Source organism: Temnothorax longispinosus, chromosome 2, assembly GCF_030848805.1.
Source record: "Temnothorax longispinosus isolate EJ_2023e chromosome 2, Tlon_JGU_v1, whole genome shotgun sequence".
NCBI lineage: Eukaryota > Metazoa > Arthropoda > Insecta > Hymenoptera > Formicidae > Temnothorax > Temnothorax longispinosus.
Window position 1 is genome coordinate 16,222,116 of NC_092359.1, and position 14,073 is coordinate 16,236,188.

The 14,073-nt window shown below is 32.1% G+C and overlaps 4 protein-coding genes across 5 annotated transcripts in view; 3 read left to right on the forward strand and 1 right to left on the reverse strand.

The window, feature by feature from the left end:
- LOC139808089 (uncharacterized) lies at positions 1 to 5,642 on the forward strand. Its single transcript, XM_071769718.1, has 7 exons — positions 1 to 156; positions 1,148 to 1,242; positions 1,350 to 1,526; positions 1,680 to 1,897; positions 2,237 to 2,457; positions 3,588 to 3,841; positions 3,925 to 5,642. Exons 1-7 carry the CDS (start codon positions 1 to 3, stop codon positions 4,136 to 4,138), a joined length of 1,335 nt encoding a protein of 444 aa, XP_071625819.1. The 3' UTR covers positions 4,139 to 5,642.
- Positions 1,746 to 14,073, reverse strand: part of Mrpl45 (mitochondrial ribosomal protein L45) — a 26,278-nt gene continuing 13,950 nt past the window's right edge. The window contains exons 7-8 of one of the 2 annotated variants that reach the window (XR_011730786.1): positions 2,708 to 2,761; positions 1,746 to 1,886 (exon numbers count right to left, since the gene is read on the reverse strand). The gene's annotated coding sequence lies outside the window, so the exon portion shown is untranslated. Of the gene's footprint in view, positions 1,887 to 2,692; positions 2,762 to 14,073 lie in introns of those variants that run through there. The other variant, XM_071769721.1, reaches the window with a different exon arrangement.
- LOC139808088 (glutamate receptor 2-like) lies at positions 6,124 to 13,122 on the forward strand. Its single transcript, XM_071769717.1, has 7 exons — positions 6,124 to 7,414; positions 7,886 to 7,980; positions 8,086 to 8,265; positions 8,417 to 8,634; positions 8,965 to 9,185; positions 9,436 to 9,689; positions 9,763 to 13,122. The coding sequence occupies exons 1-7, from the start codon at positions 7,259 to 7,261 to the stop codon at positions 9,974 to 9,976; spliced, it is 1,338 nt and encodes a 445-aa protein (XP_071625818.1). The 5' UTR covers positions 6,124 to 7,258; the 3' UTR covers positions 9,977 to 13,122.
- LOC139808086 (glutamate receptor ionotropic, kainate glr-3-like) overlaps positions 13,329 to 14,073 on the forward strand; it is a 5,027-nt gene continuing 4,282 nt past the window's right edge. Inside the window, exon 1 of the mRNA XM_071769715.1 lies at positions 13,329 to 13,997. Within this exon, the coding sequence (XP_071625816.1) occupies positions 13,779 to 13,997 (219 nt within the window). The 5' untranslated portion in view covers positions 13,329 to 13,778. The remainder of the gene's footprint in view (positions 13,998 to 14,073) is intronic.

Sequence of the window (14,073 nt, forward strand, 5' to 3'; positions counted from 1 at the left end):
ATGAACGGCGTGATTTGGAGTAAGACGCAGAAGACTTTCGTGCCAATTTCCAGCGTGCCGATATTTGCCATGCTGCAACAAGAACGTCTTAAACAGAGTCGAGCACTGGAAACCCACAATTTCCAACTCCGCAACTTAACTATAACATCCTTCCAGGTATGCTTCCATAAAGCTCAAATTTTTAGATAAATCCTACGATATCTATACACTTCTCTCATTAAAATTAATATTCAATAATAAATAGTACGATAATTCGGTTTTAACATAAATTTTTTTTATTAAGCAGTCTGATAGATTATGGCATATACTTTCTTTGTAAACTTTTTGAATTTTTGCAATATCTTCAAAATTGAAGAAAATATAGTACACGAAAGTGTGTTGTGACGTCATACTTTATATAAGAAATGACGTCATACCTTTTGAAATTGCCGACATCAAAGAAACTTTAGCAAGCTCTAACTTTGGTTTTTTTCAAAATTAGGTTTTTTTTTTAAAATTCAAAAAGTACTAAAAATCGGCTTAGATACTCTACATTAATTATGGATACCGCTTAATAAAAAAAAATGTTAAAACCGAATTCTTATTTACAAACCTTTATATTACAAAAAATATATATATATGTATATATATGCGAAGCTATCCATGAGTATTTAAATTTTATCTGTAGCTTCAATTTATTGTAACAGAAATTTCTGAAAAAAAATAAAATAAGGTAATTAATAATATCGCGTGGACCAAGTAATAAGAGAAATGTCGTATTTTTAACACGGCAACTATGATAATGTAAAAAAAAATTTCTTCTATACTTTAAAAAACAATATTAAATTATTTACTATTCTTACAACTTTAATAACGTTATATAATTTATTAAAATTTGCAAACTAAGAAATTTTACTGAAGTTAGAAATAAAACTGACAGTGAAGATAAATACGTTTATTGACTCCCCTCAGGGTTGCAAGGCGTTTTCTAGGGACGTTCCCAACTTCCCAACCCTTCATTCAATTCCCATCCAATACTACCCTTCTCCTCTCACTTAACCCTTTGGACCAATGGCTTAACATCTCTTTCCGAAAGACGGAGCCCAGTTTGCTCCGCACAAGAGCCTAGACAGTAAAAACTGGAGAATAATTTCTTCATGTGTTTTAGGAACCGCGTTTCTTCGAATTTTACGATAACGATATGAAGGTTACGGCACTCTGTGGTGAATTGTGGACTCTCCTTTCTAAAAAATTGAATTTTACGTAAGATTGAACAGTAATTTTTTTAAACCGCGATTTATTGTATTAGAAAATTGTTGACAATGCTAACAATAAACTAATAATAATCAAAGAATACTTCATGTTCTTAGATTACAGCCAGTAAGATCAAATGAAACTAGCCTGGGTGCATCAAAAAACAGGACCATTTTTGAGCAAGGATTATTAGGTATAATTACGCGCAACGAAACTATAGCAATTCCAAAAGTCGAAATTTTCAATCTTCGACGTCTAGCTGCTGATTTTACAATGCCTTTATGGATTAACAGGTACGCTTTAAGTTGCTCCGCTTCACGATGATATTTTCCAAAATGCTAAATAAAAATGATACAATGTAACTTTTGGGGAAAAAAAAACATAACATATAAAATTTATTCTTATAAATCCAAGGTTGTTATAATAATCTTATAATAATTTTACAGCCAGCGATTATATATTCAAAATGAAATGACACATGACAGCACATGGATGGCAAAAGTATTTTCCTGGAAAATATGGTGCTTTATATTGGTTATGTGTCTATTATTGAGCGTTTGCAGTTTTTGGTCACAAACTATTCTCGCACGGATCGAAAATAATTGCAGACGCTCGACCATTAGCGATCATATCTTTTACACCTTTGGAATGGTCTGCAATCAAAGTATGAATGATTAATATATAAATATGTGTCTCATCCTGTTTCTATTTTTTAACTGTAGCTAAATTAAGAGGCAATGCAGATCGATATCATATCATGTCATATCATCATATTTATGAACATCGTGTGACATCTTTTACCAAAATTTCTATCTGTGTATATCATAAAGTTCACGTGATTTGAGAGTCAGGTTTATAATTTTATGAATGCGCCATACTTATTGCTTAAATAATACAAAAATGGCGTGCTATAATTGCGAAATTCTTACCGAAATACAATAAAATAATTTTTAATCGTGTAATAATGAAAAATTATTAATTTAAGTAATAATAATTGTAACAGGCAATATTTCCAACGTTCTTGTTGGAAGATCAAGAATATTAGAAGTATCGCTGGGCCTCTTTTGTTCTATATTGTCGATGGCATTTGGAGCTTTGTTATTCATTTATATAGCAAAAAGGATTAACCTTATGCCGCCATTCAATAATTTAGAGTCTATGCTGACCGATACTTCATATGACGTTGTTATTTTGAAAGGTTCTATTGGAGATATCGCGTTTAAGGTATTAATAAAATACGTTTGATATAATTTATTTTGTGTGACATATTTATTAGATTTATTTATAATTTACTAGCTGGTTACCCGGGCTTCGCCCGGGAGTCGTTTTTCTTAAACGACTTTATTTCTGTTTCAATATCCTTATTGTAGACAAACATAAAGAGTGTTTATGGATTAAACATGTCGTAACCGGTCTTTTTCTACTCGAGTTTCACACTATTGAGTCATTTCCGCTTTTCCGATGTTTCACTTACCGATCAGCGGCAATTCCGTCGTATACAATTCTTTGAGATTCACTCAATTATTTCCTAAAAAATTGGAAAAATTTCGTAATCGATTTCCAAAAAGATTGGTAACAAAAAATTATACAGTTTATAGCACTCTCCGGGAAATTCTACCCATGTTTTACATACAATTCTTTAAGATTCAGTCAATTATTTCCCGAAAAATGTAAAAAATTTCTGACACCGGTTTCTAACGAATTCATGCGAGACAAAACGTCAATTCGTAACGGTATTCACTAAATACTATTTCTTATTTGAATTTAATTTCAATCTCAAATCGAACTTTTACAACAGGCATAATTTCCCGAAAAATTGAAAAAATTTCGGATACTGTTTCCCAAAAAAATCGATAACGAAAAATTATACACTTTATGGCATTCCCCGAGAAATTCTACCCCTGATTCATACACAATTCTTTAAAATTCGGTCAATTATTTCCCGAAAAATTTGGAAAAATTTCTGATACCGGTTTCCCAAAAGATCGGTAACGAAAAATTATACATTTTATGGCACTCCCCGAGAAATTCTACCCCTGATTCATATACAATTCTTCAAAATTCAGTCAATTTCCCGAAAAATTGGAAAAATTTCGGATACCGGTTCCCAAAAAGGTCGGTAACGAAAAACTATACACTCTATAACACTCCCCGGAAAATTCTACCCCTATTTTACATACTTTTGGTAAAAATTCGGTCGAATAGTTTAAGAGTGTATAAAGAACATACATACATACATACATACATACATACATACATACATACATACATACATACATTCTATTTTATATAGATAGATTAATCTTCAAATTACATCAAGTGTATGTATAGATATTGGTTATTAAAAAAAATAGGCGAACCCTAACAAACCTTTTACACTGGTAAGAACTGCAAAACGCGCTGTCGTTGCATCAACAATCGAGGAAATGTTTAAATTGGCATGTATAAAAGGTAAAAGGAAGTATACCGTATTCCAAGGTGAAGACGAATATAAAGCAAGAGGAAAAATTGGATGTGAGGTGATTCCAGTTGGAGAATCTTACTTCAAACTGTGGGTAGCTTCCGGCATTGCAAAGAATTTTAAGTACAAAAGGACCATCGACCTCGGGTAAAGAGATATCGGCGGCGATTATAATACAATCGCATGTATAATGCTGACATGCTATGTAAATAAGTAATTTTTATGTACAGGATACTCAGATTAAAGGAAGTTGGATTGTGGAATGAGTTAGTAGATCGTTGGTTAACGGAGAAAAGTCAACGTCATAATAATGCCAACATAGAACCGATTGGGATAGAGCAAGTTTCTTTAGTAATTTTAATGATGTGCTGTGGAATGATAACAGCTTTTATTATTTTGATAATTGAAAAAATTGTATATGCTTATCGACGCAGACTATCGTAACTTTTCACTTATGCTATCACGAATATACTTAATTTTTTATTTAATTTTACTGTATTTGCTAAAAAAATTTATCTACCAGCAGTTACTTAACTCACGTCTGAAAATTCTGTTACATTTCTGTGTGTAAACCACAATTAATAATAATTAAAAAATTGTAGTAAATAATAATAGTATATTGTGCACCAAGGGGCGAAAGTAGCGTTTTTCAGACGAGTGTGAAAGCTTTCGACCCGAGGTGCACACGATATTTTTCACAACACCTCTTTACGGAAATGTTCGACTTTTGAATGCCTGTAGAGTGTATGCGTTTGATGTTCCATTCATACAGTTTATACGCGCGTGTAGTTAAATAGAAAAAGAAAAAGAGAGTGATATGCGGTCCAGAGACGAAGCCCTGGTGGGGCCCAGGAGTAAAGCCCTCGGTGGGGTCCAGGGACGAAGCCCCTGGTAGAGTCCAGTAGCAAAGCCCCTGGTGAGGTCCAGGAGCGAAGCCCCTGGTGGGGAGGGAGGTGTGGGGGCAAAGCCCCCCACATAAAAAAAATAAAATTAAAATAAAATTTAAAAATATATATATAAATAATTTTAATTTTAAAATGACAATAAAATTTCCAAAAAATGTAAGAAATATAATTTTTAGAATATAATTAAAGAATATAATTTTTACAAAAAATAAGCATTAATTAGTGAATTTAATATTTACACTACAATTTTGGAATTAAAAGATTGGATTATTTCCTCTATTTTGTATTTTAGATAGTAAGTAACTTTACGCGACGCTATATGCACATGCGCATTGTGGGCGATTGAGATCCACTACCTCTCTCTCTCGCACAATGTACGTTTCTCTCTCGCACGATGCTCAATTTCCCTTCCATTTATGGGAGCTTTCCAGCAAGCGACACAAGTCGACACAAACGTCGTTTTATCTTTCTTTTTTGGCAATGAGTAACAAAGACAAAACGACACTGTTGGAAAGCTGCCTATATATGTTCTAAGATTTGCCCGTTACTTTATAGGCCAGTCAAATTAGACATTTGAGGTCTAAAGTGATGCGAACTTTTTTATTCCTTTTTAGGCGTGTTGGGGGTGTTTAGAAAAGCTTATTTTTGAGTTGTCGTATCATGAGACCCATTTGAGGGGCTCAATATTTGACGAATCGGAACGAGTCACCGCTCATTTTCTTCGTTTTTTTAAGCCCTACAACTTTCTCAGGAGCGAAAAAGTGCTATCTATTAATCGAAACGAGATAAATGCAAAAAACCGCAAAAATTTTATTTTTTCCCCCTTTTACAGGCTAAAACTCGAAAAATATTGATTTTAGGTTGGAGGTCTTCTTAAGATGAATTGTAGGGCTTTAAAAAAGCTACAAAATGAGGAGTTAGTCATTAATTTTTTATCAACATTCGCCGAGTTATTGCAAAAAAACGAAAATTTTGGTTCCCCATCCCCCCCTCAAAAAGCTCTGGGTCTCATGATACGACAACTCAAAAATAAGTTTTTCTAAACACCCTCAACACGCCTAAAAAAGAATAAAAAAGTTCGCATCACTTTAGACCAAAAGCCTCTTTTTTGTCTAATTTGATTGGCCTATTACTTTCCGCCCGCTAAACAGGTAGGAAAGTGATCACTTTCCGCCCTAGGGAGGAAAGTGACCACTTTCGTCCCTGTTTAGCGGGCGGAAAGTAACAACTTTCCTCCCTGGCGTGAAATTGAATTGGCCACTTTCATCCCACTCTATACAGGCATGGAAAGTCGAACTTTTCGTGGAGGGGTTGTGAAAAATCATTAATGAAACATGATTATATAGATAAACGGGGGGTAACCCCAGACATTATTGAAATTCAAATATCCCGCGTATCTATGACCATTGTTTAAACATTCTAATATGCCCTTCTGCGTATCTCGACATATGCAGAATGTTTGCCATAGATACGCGGGATACTTGAATTTCAATAATGTCCAGGGCTACCCCCCATTCCCCTATGAATATCATTAAAATTTCAATTCTCTTATACGTTTTCATTTATCTTAATTACGTCATTTAATATTCTAAGAATGTACATAAATTATTGTTAGTTTTAAGTGGATAATATTGTAATAAAAACATTATAAATTATATAAATTGTAGACTAATAGTAGAACATACATAACTTGTCGAAAAATTGTCGATGTGATTGTAATGCTCATCAAACTTTATATAACATTTTATGGACATTTTATGTTTCTGAAAGTATTCGATCCAAAAGCGACTGTAAAAGATTACAATATATTGAACAATTATCTTAATACGATTTACGAAAGTCTTTTCATTCTCCGGAAGGTTTGTTTTTATATATAGCAATAATGGATCAGTTTATTCCATTTGTTTTATTTAAGTAACAATACGTGCTAGCTAAATTGTCTTTTTATTTACAATCTGTAAATAAAACAGGTATTAAAAATACCCATGACGTTATATGTTTTCTGATTACATGTTTCGCTCATACTAAAATCACTTGTTCTGATGAGCTTGATCGCTTCGGTTTCATATTAGCTATGAGATAACAATAGCAATTTGATCAGACAAAAGGCACATGTTTATTCTGCATATCATGATAGTGACTAAAATTGATAAGCCATAAATAAATGACGTAAGCAAAATGCATTGCATCATATCTCAATCTACGTGAAAATCATTACAAAAGCAGGTGCATCGAATACATTGTACATTTCTACTGTATACATAATCCTACAACACTTATAAGATATGTATTTACTCTCTTCGTTAAATGGGAAGTCCTAATCAAAAAATAAATAATTGATGGATACTGCAATAATGCAACATTAATAGTATTAATACATAAATATTTCCTTTCTCTTTTTCTCAGCTATAAAGAGAATTGCTGCGAGCTAAATTATCTTCTGCATAAAAAAAACAATGTAACGGCAATTATCTCATGTTTCACCTGCAACAATGCGATCAAAGATATGATAATCATAATTTCCGTAATTATACTACGCAAAAAATTAGTAATAATGTATATATCATTATCGTTGTATATCGGCAAAGCACGTTGCAAATTGTCTTCGTTAGACGAGCGTTATTTCCAATTACATCGAGCTTTGTCATAGTCCAAAACGATGAACGGCGTGATTTGGAGTAAAACGCAGAAAACTTTCGTGCCAATTTCCAGCGTGCCGATATTTGCCATGCTGCAACAAGAACGTCTTAAACAAAGTCGAGCACTGGAAACCCACAATTTCCAACTGCGCAACTTGACTCTAACATCCTTCCAGGTATACTTCCATAAAGCTTAAATGGCTGAATTTTTTGATATATTTTACGACATCTCTACACTTCTCTCATTAAAATTAATATTTAATAATTAATAATAGTACGATAATTCTTATTTACAACCGTTTATATTATGAAAAATGTATGTATATGCGAAGTTATCCATGAGTATTTAAACTTTATCTGTAGCTTTAATTTATTGTAACAGAGATTTCTACGAAAGTAAAATTAGGTAATTAATAGCATCACGTGGACCAAGTACCTAATAAGAGAAATGTCGTATTTTTAACATGGCAGTTATGATAATGCAAAAAATAAATTTTTTTTCAATATTCTTGGAAACAATATTAATTATTTATTATTCTTACAACTTTAATAACGTGATATAATTTGCTAAATAATTACAAACTAAGAAACATAAACTGACAGCGACGATAAGTAAGACTGGATGACAATTTCTTCATGTATTTTAGGAACTGCGTTTCCTCGAATTTTACGATAACGATATGAAAGTTACAGGATTCTGCGGTGAATTGTGGACTCTTCTTTCTAAAAAATTGAATTTTACGTAAGATTAAACTGTAATTTAAACCGCAATTTACTGTATTAGAAGATTGTTGACGAAGCTAACGATAAATTACATGTAAAATCAAAGGATACTTCATATTCTTAGATTACAGCCAATAAGATCAAATGAAACTAGCCTGGGTGCACCATCGAAAGACAAGATGATTTTTGAGCAAGGATTATTGGGTATAATTACGCGCAATGAAACTATCGCGATTCCAAAAGTCGAATTTTCCAATCTTCGACGTCTAGCTGCTGATTTTACAATGCCTTTATGGATGAACAGGTAAGTTTTAAGTTTTCCGCTTCACGATGATATTTTCTAAAATGCTAAATAAAAAAGAAACAATGTAGCTTAAAAAAAAAAACATAACAACGTATAAAATTTATTCTTATAAATCCCTGGTTGTTATAACAATTTTAAAATAATTTTACAGCCACCGATTATATATTCGAAATGAGATGACACATGACAGCACATGGATGGCAAAAGTGTTCTCCTGGAAAATATGGTGCTTTATATTGGTTATGTGTCTATTATTGAGCGTATGCAGTTTTTGGTCACAAACTATTCTCGCACGGATCGGAAATAATTGCAGACGCTCGACCATTAGCGATCACATCTTTTACACCTTTGGAATGGTCTGCAATCAAAGTATGAATGATTAATATGAATATGTGTGTGTCTCATCCTATTTCTATTTTTTAACTGTAGCTAAATTAAAAGGCAATGCAGATATCATATCATGTCACATTTATGAACATTGTGACATCTTTTGCAAAATTTTTATTTTTGTATAAAGTACGTGATTTGGAAGTCGGATTTTTAATTTTATAAGTGCTCCATAATTATTACGAGAGAAAGTTAACTTAATTTTGAAATAATACAAAAATGACGTGCTAATTGCGAAATCCTTGCTAAAATAAGATCATTTTTAATCGTGCATTAATGGAAAATTATTAATTTGTGTAATAATTGTAACAGGCAATATTCCGAATGTTCTCGTTGGAAGATCAAGAATCTTAGAAGTATCGCTGGGCCTCTTTTGTTCTATATTGTCGATGGCATTTGGAGCTTTGTTATTCATTTATATAACAAAAAGGATTAACGTTATACCGCCATTCAATAACTTAGAATCTCTGCTGACCGATACTTCATATGACGTTGTCACTTTGGAAGGTTCTATTGCAGATATCATGTTTAAGGTATTAATATAATGCGTTTGATATAATTTATTTTGTATTTATCAAATTCATTTATAATTTATTAATCTTCAAATTACATCAAGGCTGCGTTCCACTTAACGCTCGCAACGCCGCTCGCAAGCATCATTTCGTCCTTGTTTAACATTTGACAAACAACAAGGATGAAATAATTTCACGAGCGTTGCGAGCGATAAGTGGAACGCACCCCAAGTATATATGTACAAATATTGGCTATTTAAAAAAATTATAGTTAAGCCCTAGCGAACCTTATGCACTGGTAAGAACTGCAAAACGCGTCGTCGTTGCATCAACAGTCGAGGAAATGTTTAAATTGGCATGTATAAAAGGTAAAAAGAAGTATACCGTACTCCAAGGTGAAGACGAATATAAAGCAAGAGGTAAAATTGAATGTAAAGTGATCCCAGTTGGACAAGCTTACTTCAAAATGTGGGTAGCTTCTGGCATTGCGAAGAATTTTAAGTACAAACGGACCATCGACCTCGGGTAAAAAGAGATTATAATACCATTGTATATAATGCTAACGTGCTATGTGAACAAATAATTTTTATGTATACAGGATACTCAGATTGAAGGAAGTTGGATTGTGGGATGAGTTAGTAGATCGTTGGTTGACGGAAGAAAGTGAACGTCATTATAATGCTAAAGTAAAAGCGATTAAGATAGAGCAAGTTTCTTTAGTAATTTTAATGATGTGTTGTGGAATGATAACAGCTTTTATTATTTTGATAATTGAAAAAATTGTATATGCTTATCAACGCAGGCTATCGTAACTTTTCACTAATGTTATCACGAATATTTTACTTAATTTTACTTTATTTGCTCAAAAGATTTATCTACCAGCAGTTACTTAACTCACGTCTGAAAATTCTATTACATTTATGTGTGTAACCACAATTAATGCTGTAATAATTAAAAAAATTGTGATAAATAATAAAATTATAAATCAAACATGATTATGTATGAGTATCATTAGAATTTAATTTCTCTTATATGCTTTTATTTATCTTAATTACGTCATTTCATATTCTACAAATTACATAACTTATTGTTAGTTTTAAGTGGATAATGCTAAAATAAAATAATTATAAATTATATAAATTATAGGCTAAAAGTAGAACACACAAAATTTGACGAAAAATTGCCGATGTGATTGTAATGCTCATCAAACTTTATAACGAGACGAGCATTTTATATTTCTGAAAATATTCGATCCAAAAGCGATTATAAAAGATTACATCAGTCTTTCCATTCTCCGAAAGGCTTCATTTTATATTGCAATAATGGATCAATTTATTTCCATTGCATCTGATGTTTCATTTTAGTAACAATACGTACAATACTAACTAAATTATCTTTTTATTTACAATCTGTAACATATGTTAAAAATGTCCATAACGTGTAATTATTGATTTACATGTTTAACTTATTGTAAAATTACGTGTATTGATGATCTTGATCGCTTCGATCTTCGTATTAGCTATGAGATAACAAATCGACGCGCCATTATAGCAGCGAGCAAGCAATTTGATCAAGCACATGTTTATCCTACATCTCATGATAGTGACTAAAATTGATAAGCCATAAATAAATGACGTAAGCAAAATGCACTGCATCATATCTCAATCTACGTTAAAATCATTACAAAGCATGTACATCGAATACATTGTACATTTCTACTGTATACATAATCCTACAACACCTATAAGATATGTATTTACTCTCTTCGTTAAATAGGAAGTTCTAATCAAAAGATGAATAATTGATGGACACTGCATTTTAATGCAACATTAATACATATGCAGTTTCTCTTTTTCTCAGCTATAAAGAGAACTGCTTCAACCCATACAGCAGCTTGCAGTTAAGTTACAGAAACGTTGCAGCATTGCTGTATACAATATTGTAAAGTTGCTGCAATGTTACTGAAAGCTTTTGTGCTATGTGAGAAGTTAAATTGTCTCCTGTATAAAAGAGACAATTTAACTGCAATTGTCTCATATTTCACCGTAAACAACGCGATCAAAGATATGATAATCGTAATTTCCACAATTATACCGTGCAAGAAAATAATAATATATTTGTGAAACGAGCGTTATTCCCGATTACATCGAGCTTTGTTATGGTCTGAAACGATGAACGGCGTGATTTGGAGTAAAACGCAAACTACTTTCGTGCCAATTTCCAGCGTGCCGATATTTGCCATGCTGCAACAAAAACGTCTTAAACAGAGTCGAGCACTGAAAACCCACAATTTCCAACTGCGCAACTTGATTCTAACATCCTTCTAATAGGTACGCTTCCATGAAGCTCAAATGGCTGAATTTTTAGATAAATCTTACGATATCTCTACAAAACTCTCATTAAAATTAATATTCAATAATTAATAATAGGACGATAATTCTTATTTACAAACATTTATGTTACGAAAAAATGTACCTATATATGTATATGCGAAGCTATTCAAGAGTATTTAAACTTTACCTGTAGCTTCAATTTATTGTAACAGAAATTTCTAAGAAAGTAAAATTAGGTAATTAATAGTATCACGTGGAGCAAGTAATAAGAGAAATGTCATACTTTTAACATGGCAGCTATAATAATGCAAAAAATTTTTTTTTTATTTTGGGAACATGCCATATTAAATTATTTACTATTTTTACAATTTTTGAAAGTTAAAAGAAAGTTACAGCACTCTGTGGTGAATTATGGACTCTTCTTTCTGAAAAATTGAATTTTACGTAGGATTAAACTGTAATACAAACCGCGATTTATTGTACTAGGAGATTGTTAACAAAGCTAACGAGAAACTACATGTATAATCAAAGGATACTTCATGTTCTTAGATTACAGCCAGTAAGATCAAATGAAACTAGCTTGGGTGGATCATCAAAAAACCAAACCGTGTTTGCGGAAAAGGATTGTTAGGTATAATTTCGCGCAGTGAAACTATCGCGATTCCAAAAGTCGAAATTTCAAATATTCGACGTCTAGCTGCTGATTTTACAATGCCTTTATGGATGAACAGGTACGCTTTAAGTGCTTCACACTATGATATCTTCTAAGATGCTAAATAAAGACGAAACAATGCAATTTTTGGAAAAAAAAAGACATGTAACACGTATAAAATTTATTCTTATAAATCCCAGGTGGTTATAACAATCTTATAATAATTTTATAGCCAGCGATTATATATTCAAAATGAGATAGTACATGACAGCACATGGATGGCAAAAGTGTTCTCCTGAAAAATATGGTGCTTTATATTGGTTATGTGTCTATTATTGCGAGCATATGCAGTTTTTGGTCACAAACTATTCTCGAACGGATCGGAAATAATTGCAGACGCTCGACCATTAGCAACCATATTTTTTACACCTTTGGAATGGTCTGCATCAAAGTATGAATGATTAATATGAATATGTCTCATCCTGTTTCTATTTTTTAACTGTAGTTAAATTAAGAGGCAATGCAGATCGATATCATATCATGTCACATTTATGAACATCGTGTGACATCTTTTACCAAAATTTTTATATACCTTCTTAGAATTCACGTGGTTTGAAAGTCAGATTCTTAATTTTATAACTGCGCCATAATTATTACGAGAGGAAGTTAACTTAATTTTGAAATAATACAAAAATGACGTGCTATAAGGCGAAATCCTTATCAAAATAAAATGATATTTAATGTGTAACAACAAAAAATTATTAATTTGTGTAATAATTGAAACAGACTATATTCCCGTTGTTCTTGTTGGAAGATAAAAAATATTAGAAGTATCGCTGGGTATCTCATTTGTTCCATATTATCGATGGCATTTGAAGCTTTGCTATTCATTTATATAACAAAAAGAATTGACATTATACCACTATTCAATAATCTGGAATCTCTAGTGACCGATACTTCATATGATGCTGTCATTTTGAAAGGTTCTATTTTCAATATCGCGTTTAAGGTATTAATGAAAAACGTTTGATATAATTTATTTTGTTTATATTAAATTAATTTATAATTTATTAATCTTCAAATTACATCGAATGTATGTGTAAATATTTGCTATTTAAAAAATTTATAGGTAAACCCTAACAAACCTTATACACTGGTAAATGTTTAATGTAAAAGAGATTGTAAAATATTACAGTATATTGAACAATTATCTTAATACAATTTACGTCATTTACGAAAATATGAATGGTAATTATGATTAAATGGTTTTTTAATTGACAGACTTATGATAGAAACTAAGGCATGGTGATGGTTTGGATGACACCGTGCTAATTATTTGAATTATTAACGAATTAGATGAATACGATTACTTTGTATGATATATCCATCGACTGGCAAAATGCCAACATAACTAATCTACGTGCTATCAATTTTCGACAATAACGATATGTCTGTCCTCTGTCCATTAGATGATATCGATCCATTAGAGAAAAAAAAATAAATCGCATTTTGCGATATGCGTATATCTCGTTCAAAACTACAATCTAATATATATTTTTATTCGTCTGATATATCCTACATAAAATCATTGACGTGAAATTAGTTCAACGAAAAAGAAGTTCGCAAAGGATGGCTACGCGATTTGTTCTAACAGTCGCAATTCTTCATCTCATGATATGGGACTGTTATGCCGTGTCCGGGGTAATTTGGCACAAGCAACAGCAGAAATTCGTGCAGTTGTTCAGCATTCCGGAATTCGCTGCTCTTCAACAAGAAAATCTGGCTAAACGCCGGGCAACAGAGAAGCCTGACATGAGCGGAGAAGTGGTGAAAGCTGTGTATTACGAGGTGCGTACACGTGGGTCTGAAAAGATCAACGTTACAGTTTTTCTTCCGCAAGATGTCGCAGAAACTTCTCACAGAG

Excerpts from the sequence above, each read along its gene's own strand:
- LOC139808089 (XM_071769718.1), top strand. The coding sequence starts at position 1 with ATGAACGGCGTGATTTGGAGTAAGACGCAGAAGACTTTCGTGCCAATT. Across the intron at positions 1,243-1,349 it reads TCTAAAAAATTGAATTTTAC|ATTACAGCCAGTAAGATCAA; the intron begins GTAAGATTGAAC and ends TCATGTTCTTAG. Across the intron at positions 3,842-3,924 it reads AAAAGGACCATCGACCTCGG|GATACTCAGATTAAAGGAAG; the intron begins GTAAAGAGATAT and ends TTTTATGTACAG.
- LOC139808088 (XM_071769717.1), top strand. The coding sequence starts at position 7,259 with ATGAACGGCGTGATTTGGAGTAAAACGCAGAAAACTTTCGTGCCAATT. Across the intron at positions 7,415-7,885 it reads TGACTCTAACATCCTTCCAG|GAACTGCGTTTCCTCGAATT; the intron begins GTATACTTCCAT and ends CATGTATTTTAG. Across the intron at positions 9,186-9,435 it reads TTGCAGATATCATGTTTAAG|TTAAGCCCTAGCGAACCTTA; the intron begins GTATTAATATAA and ends AAAAAATTATAG.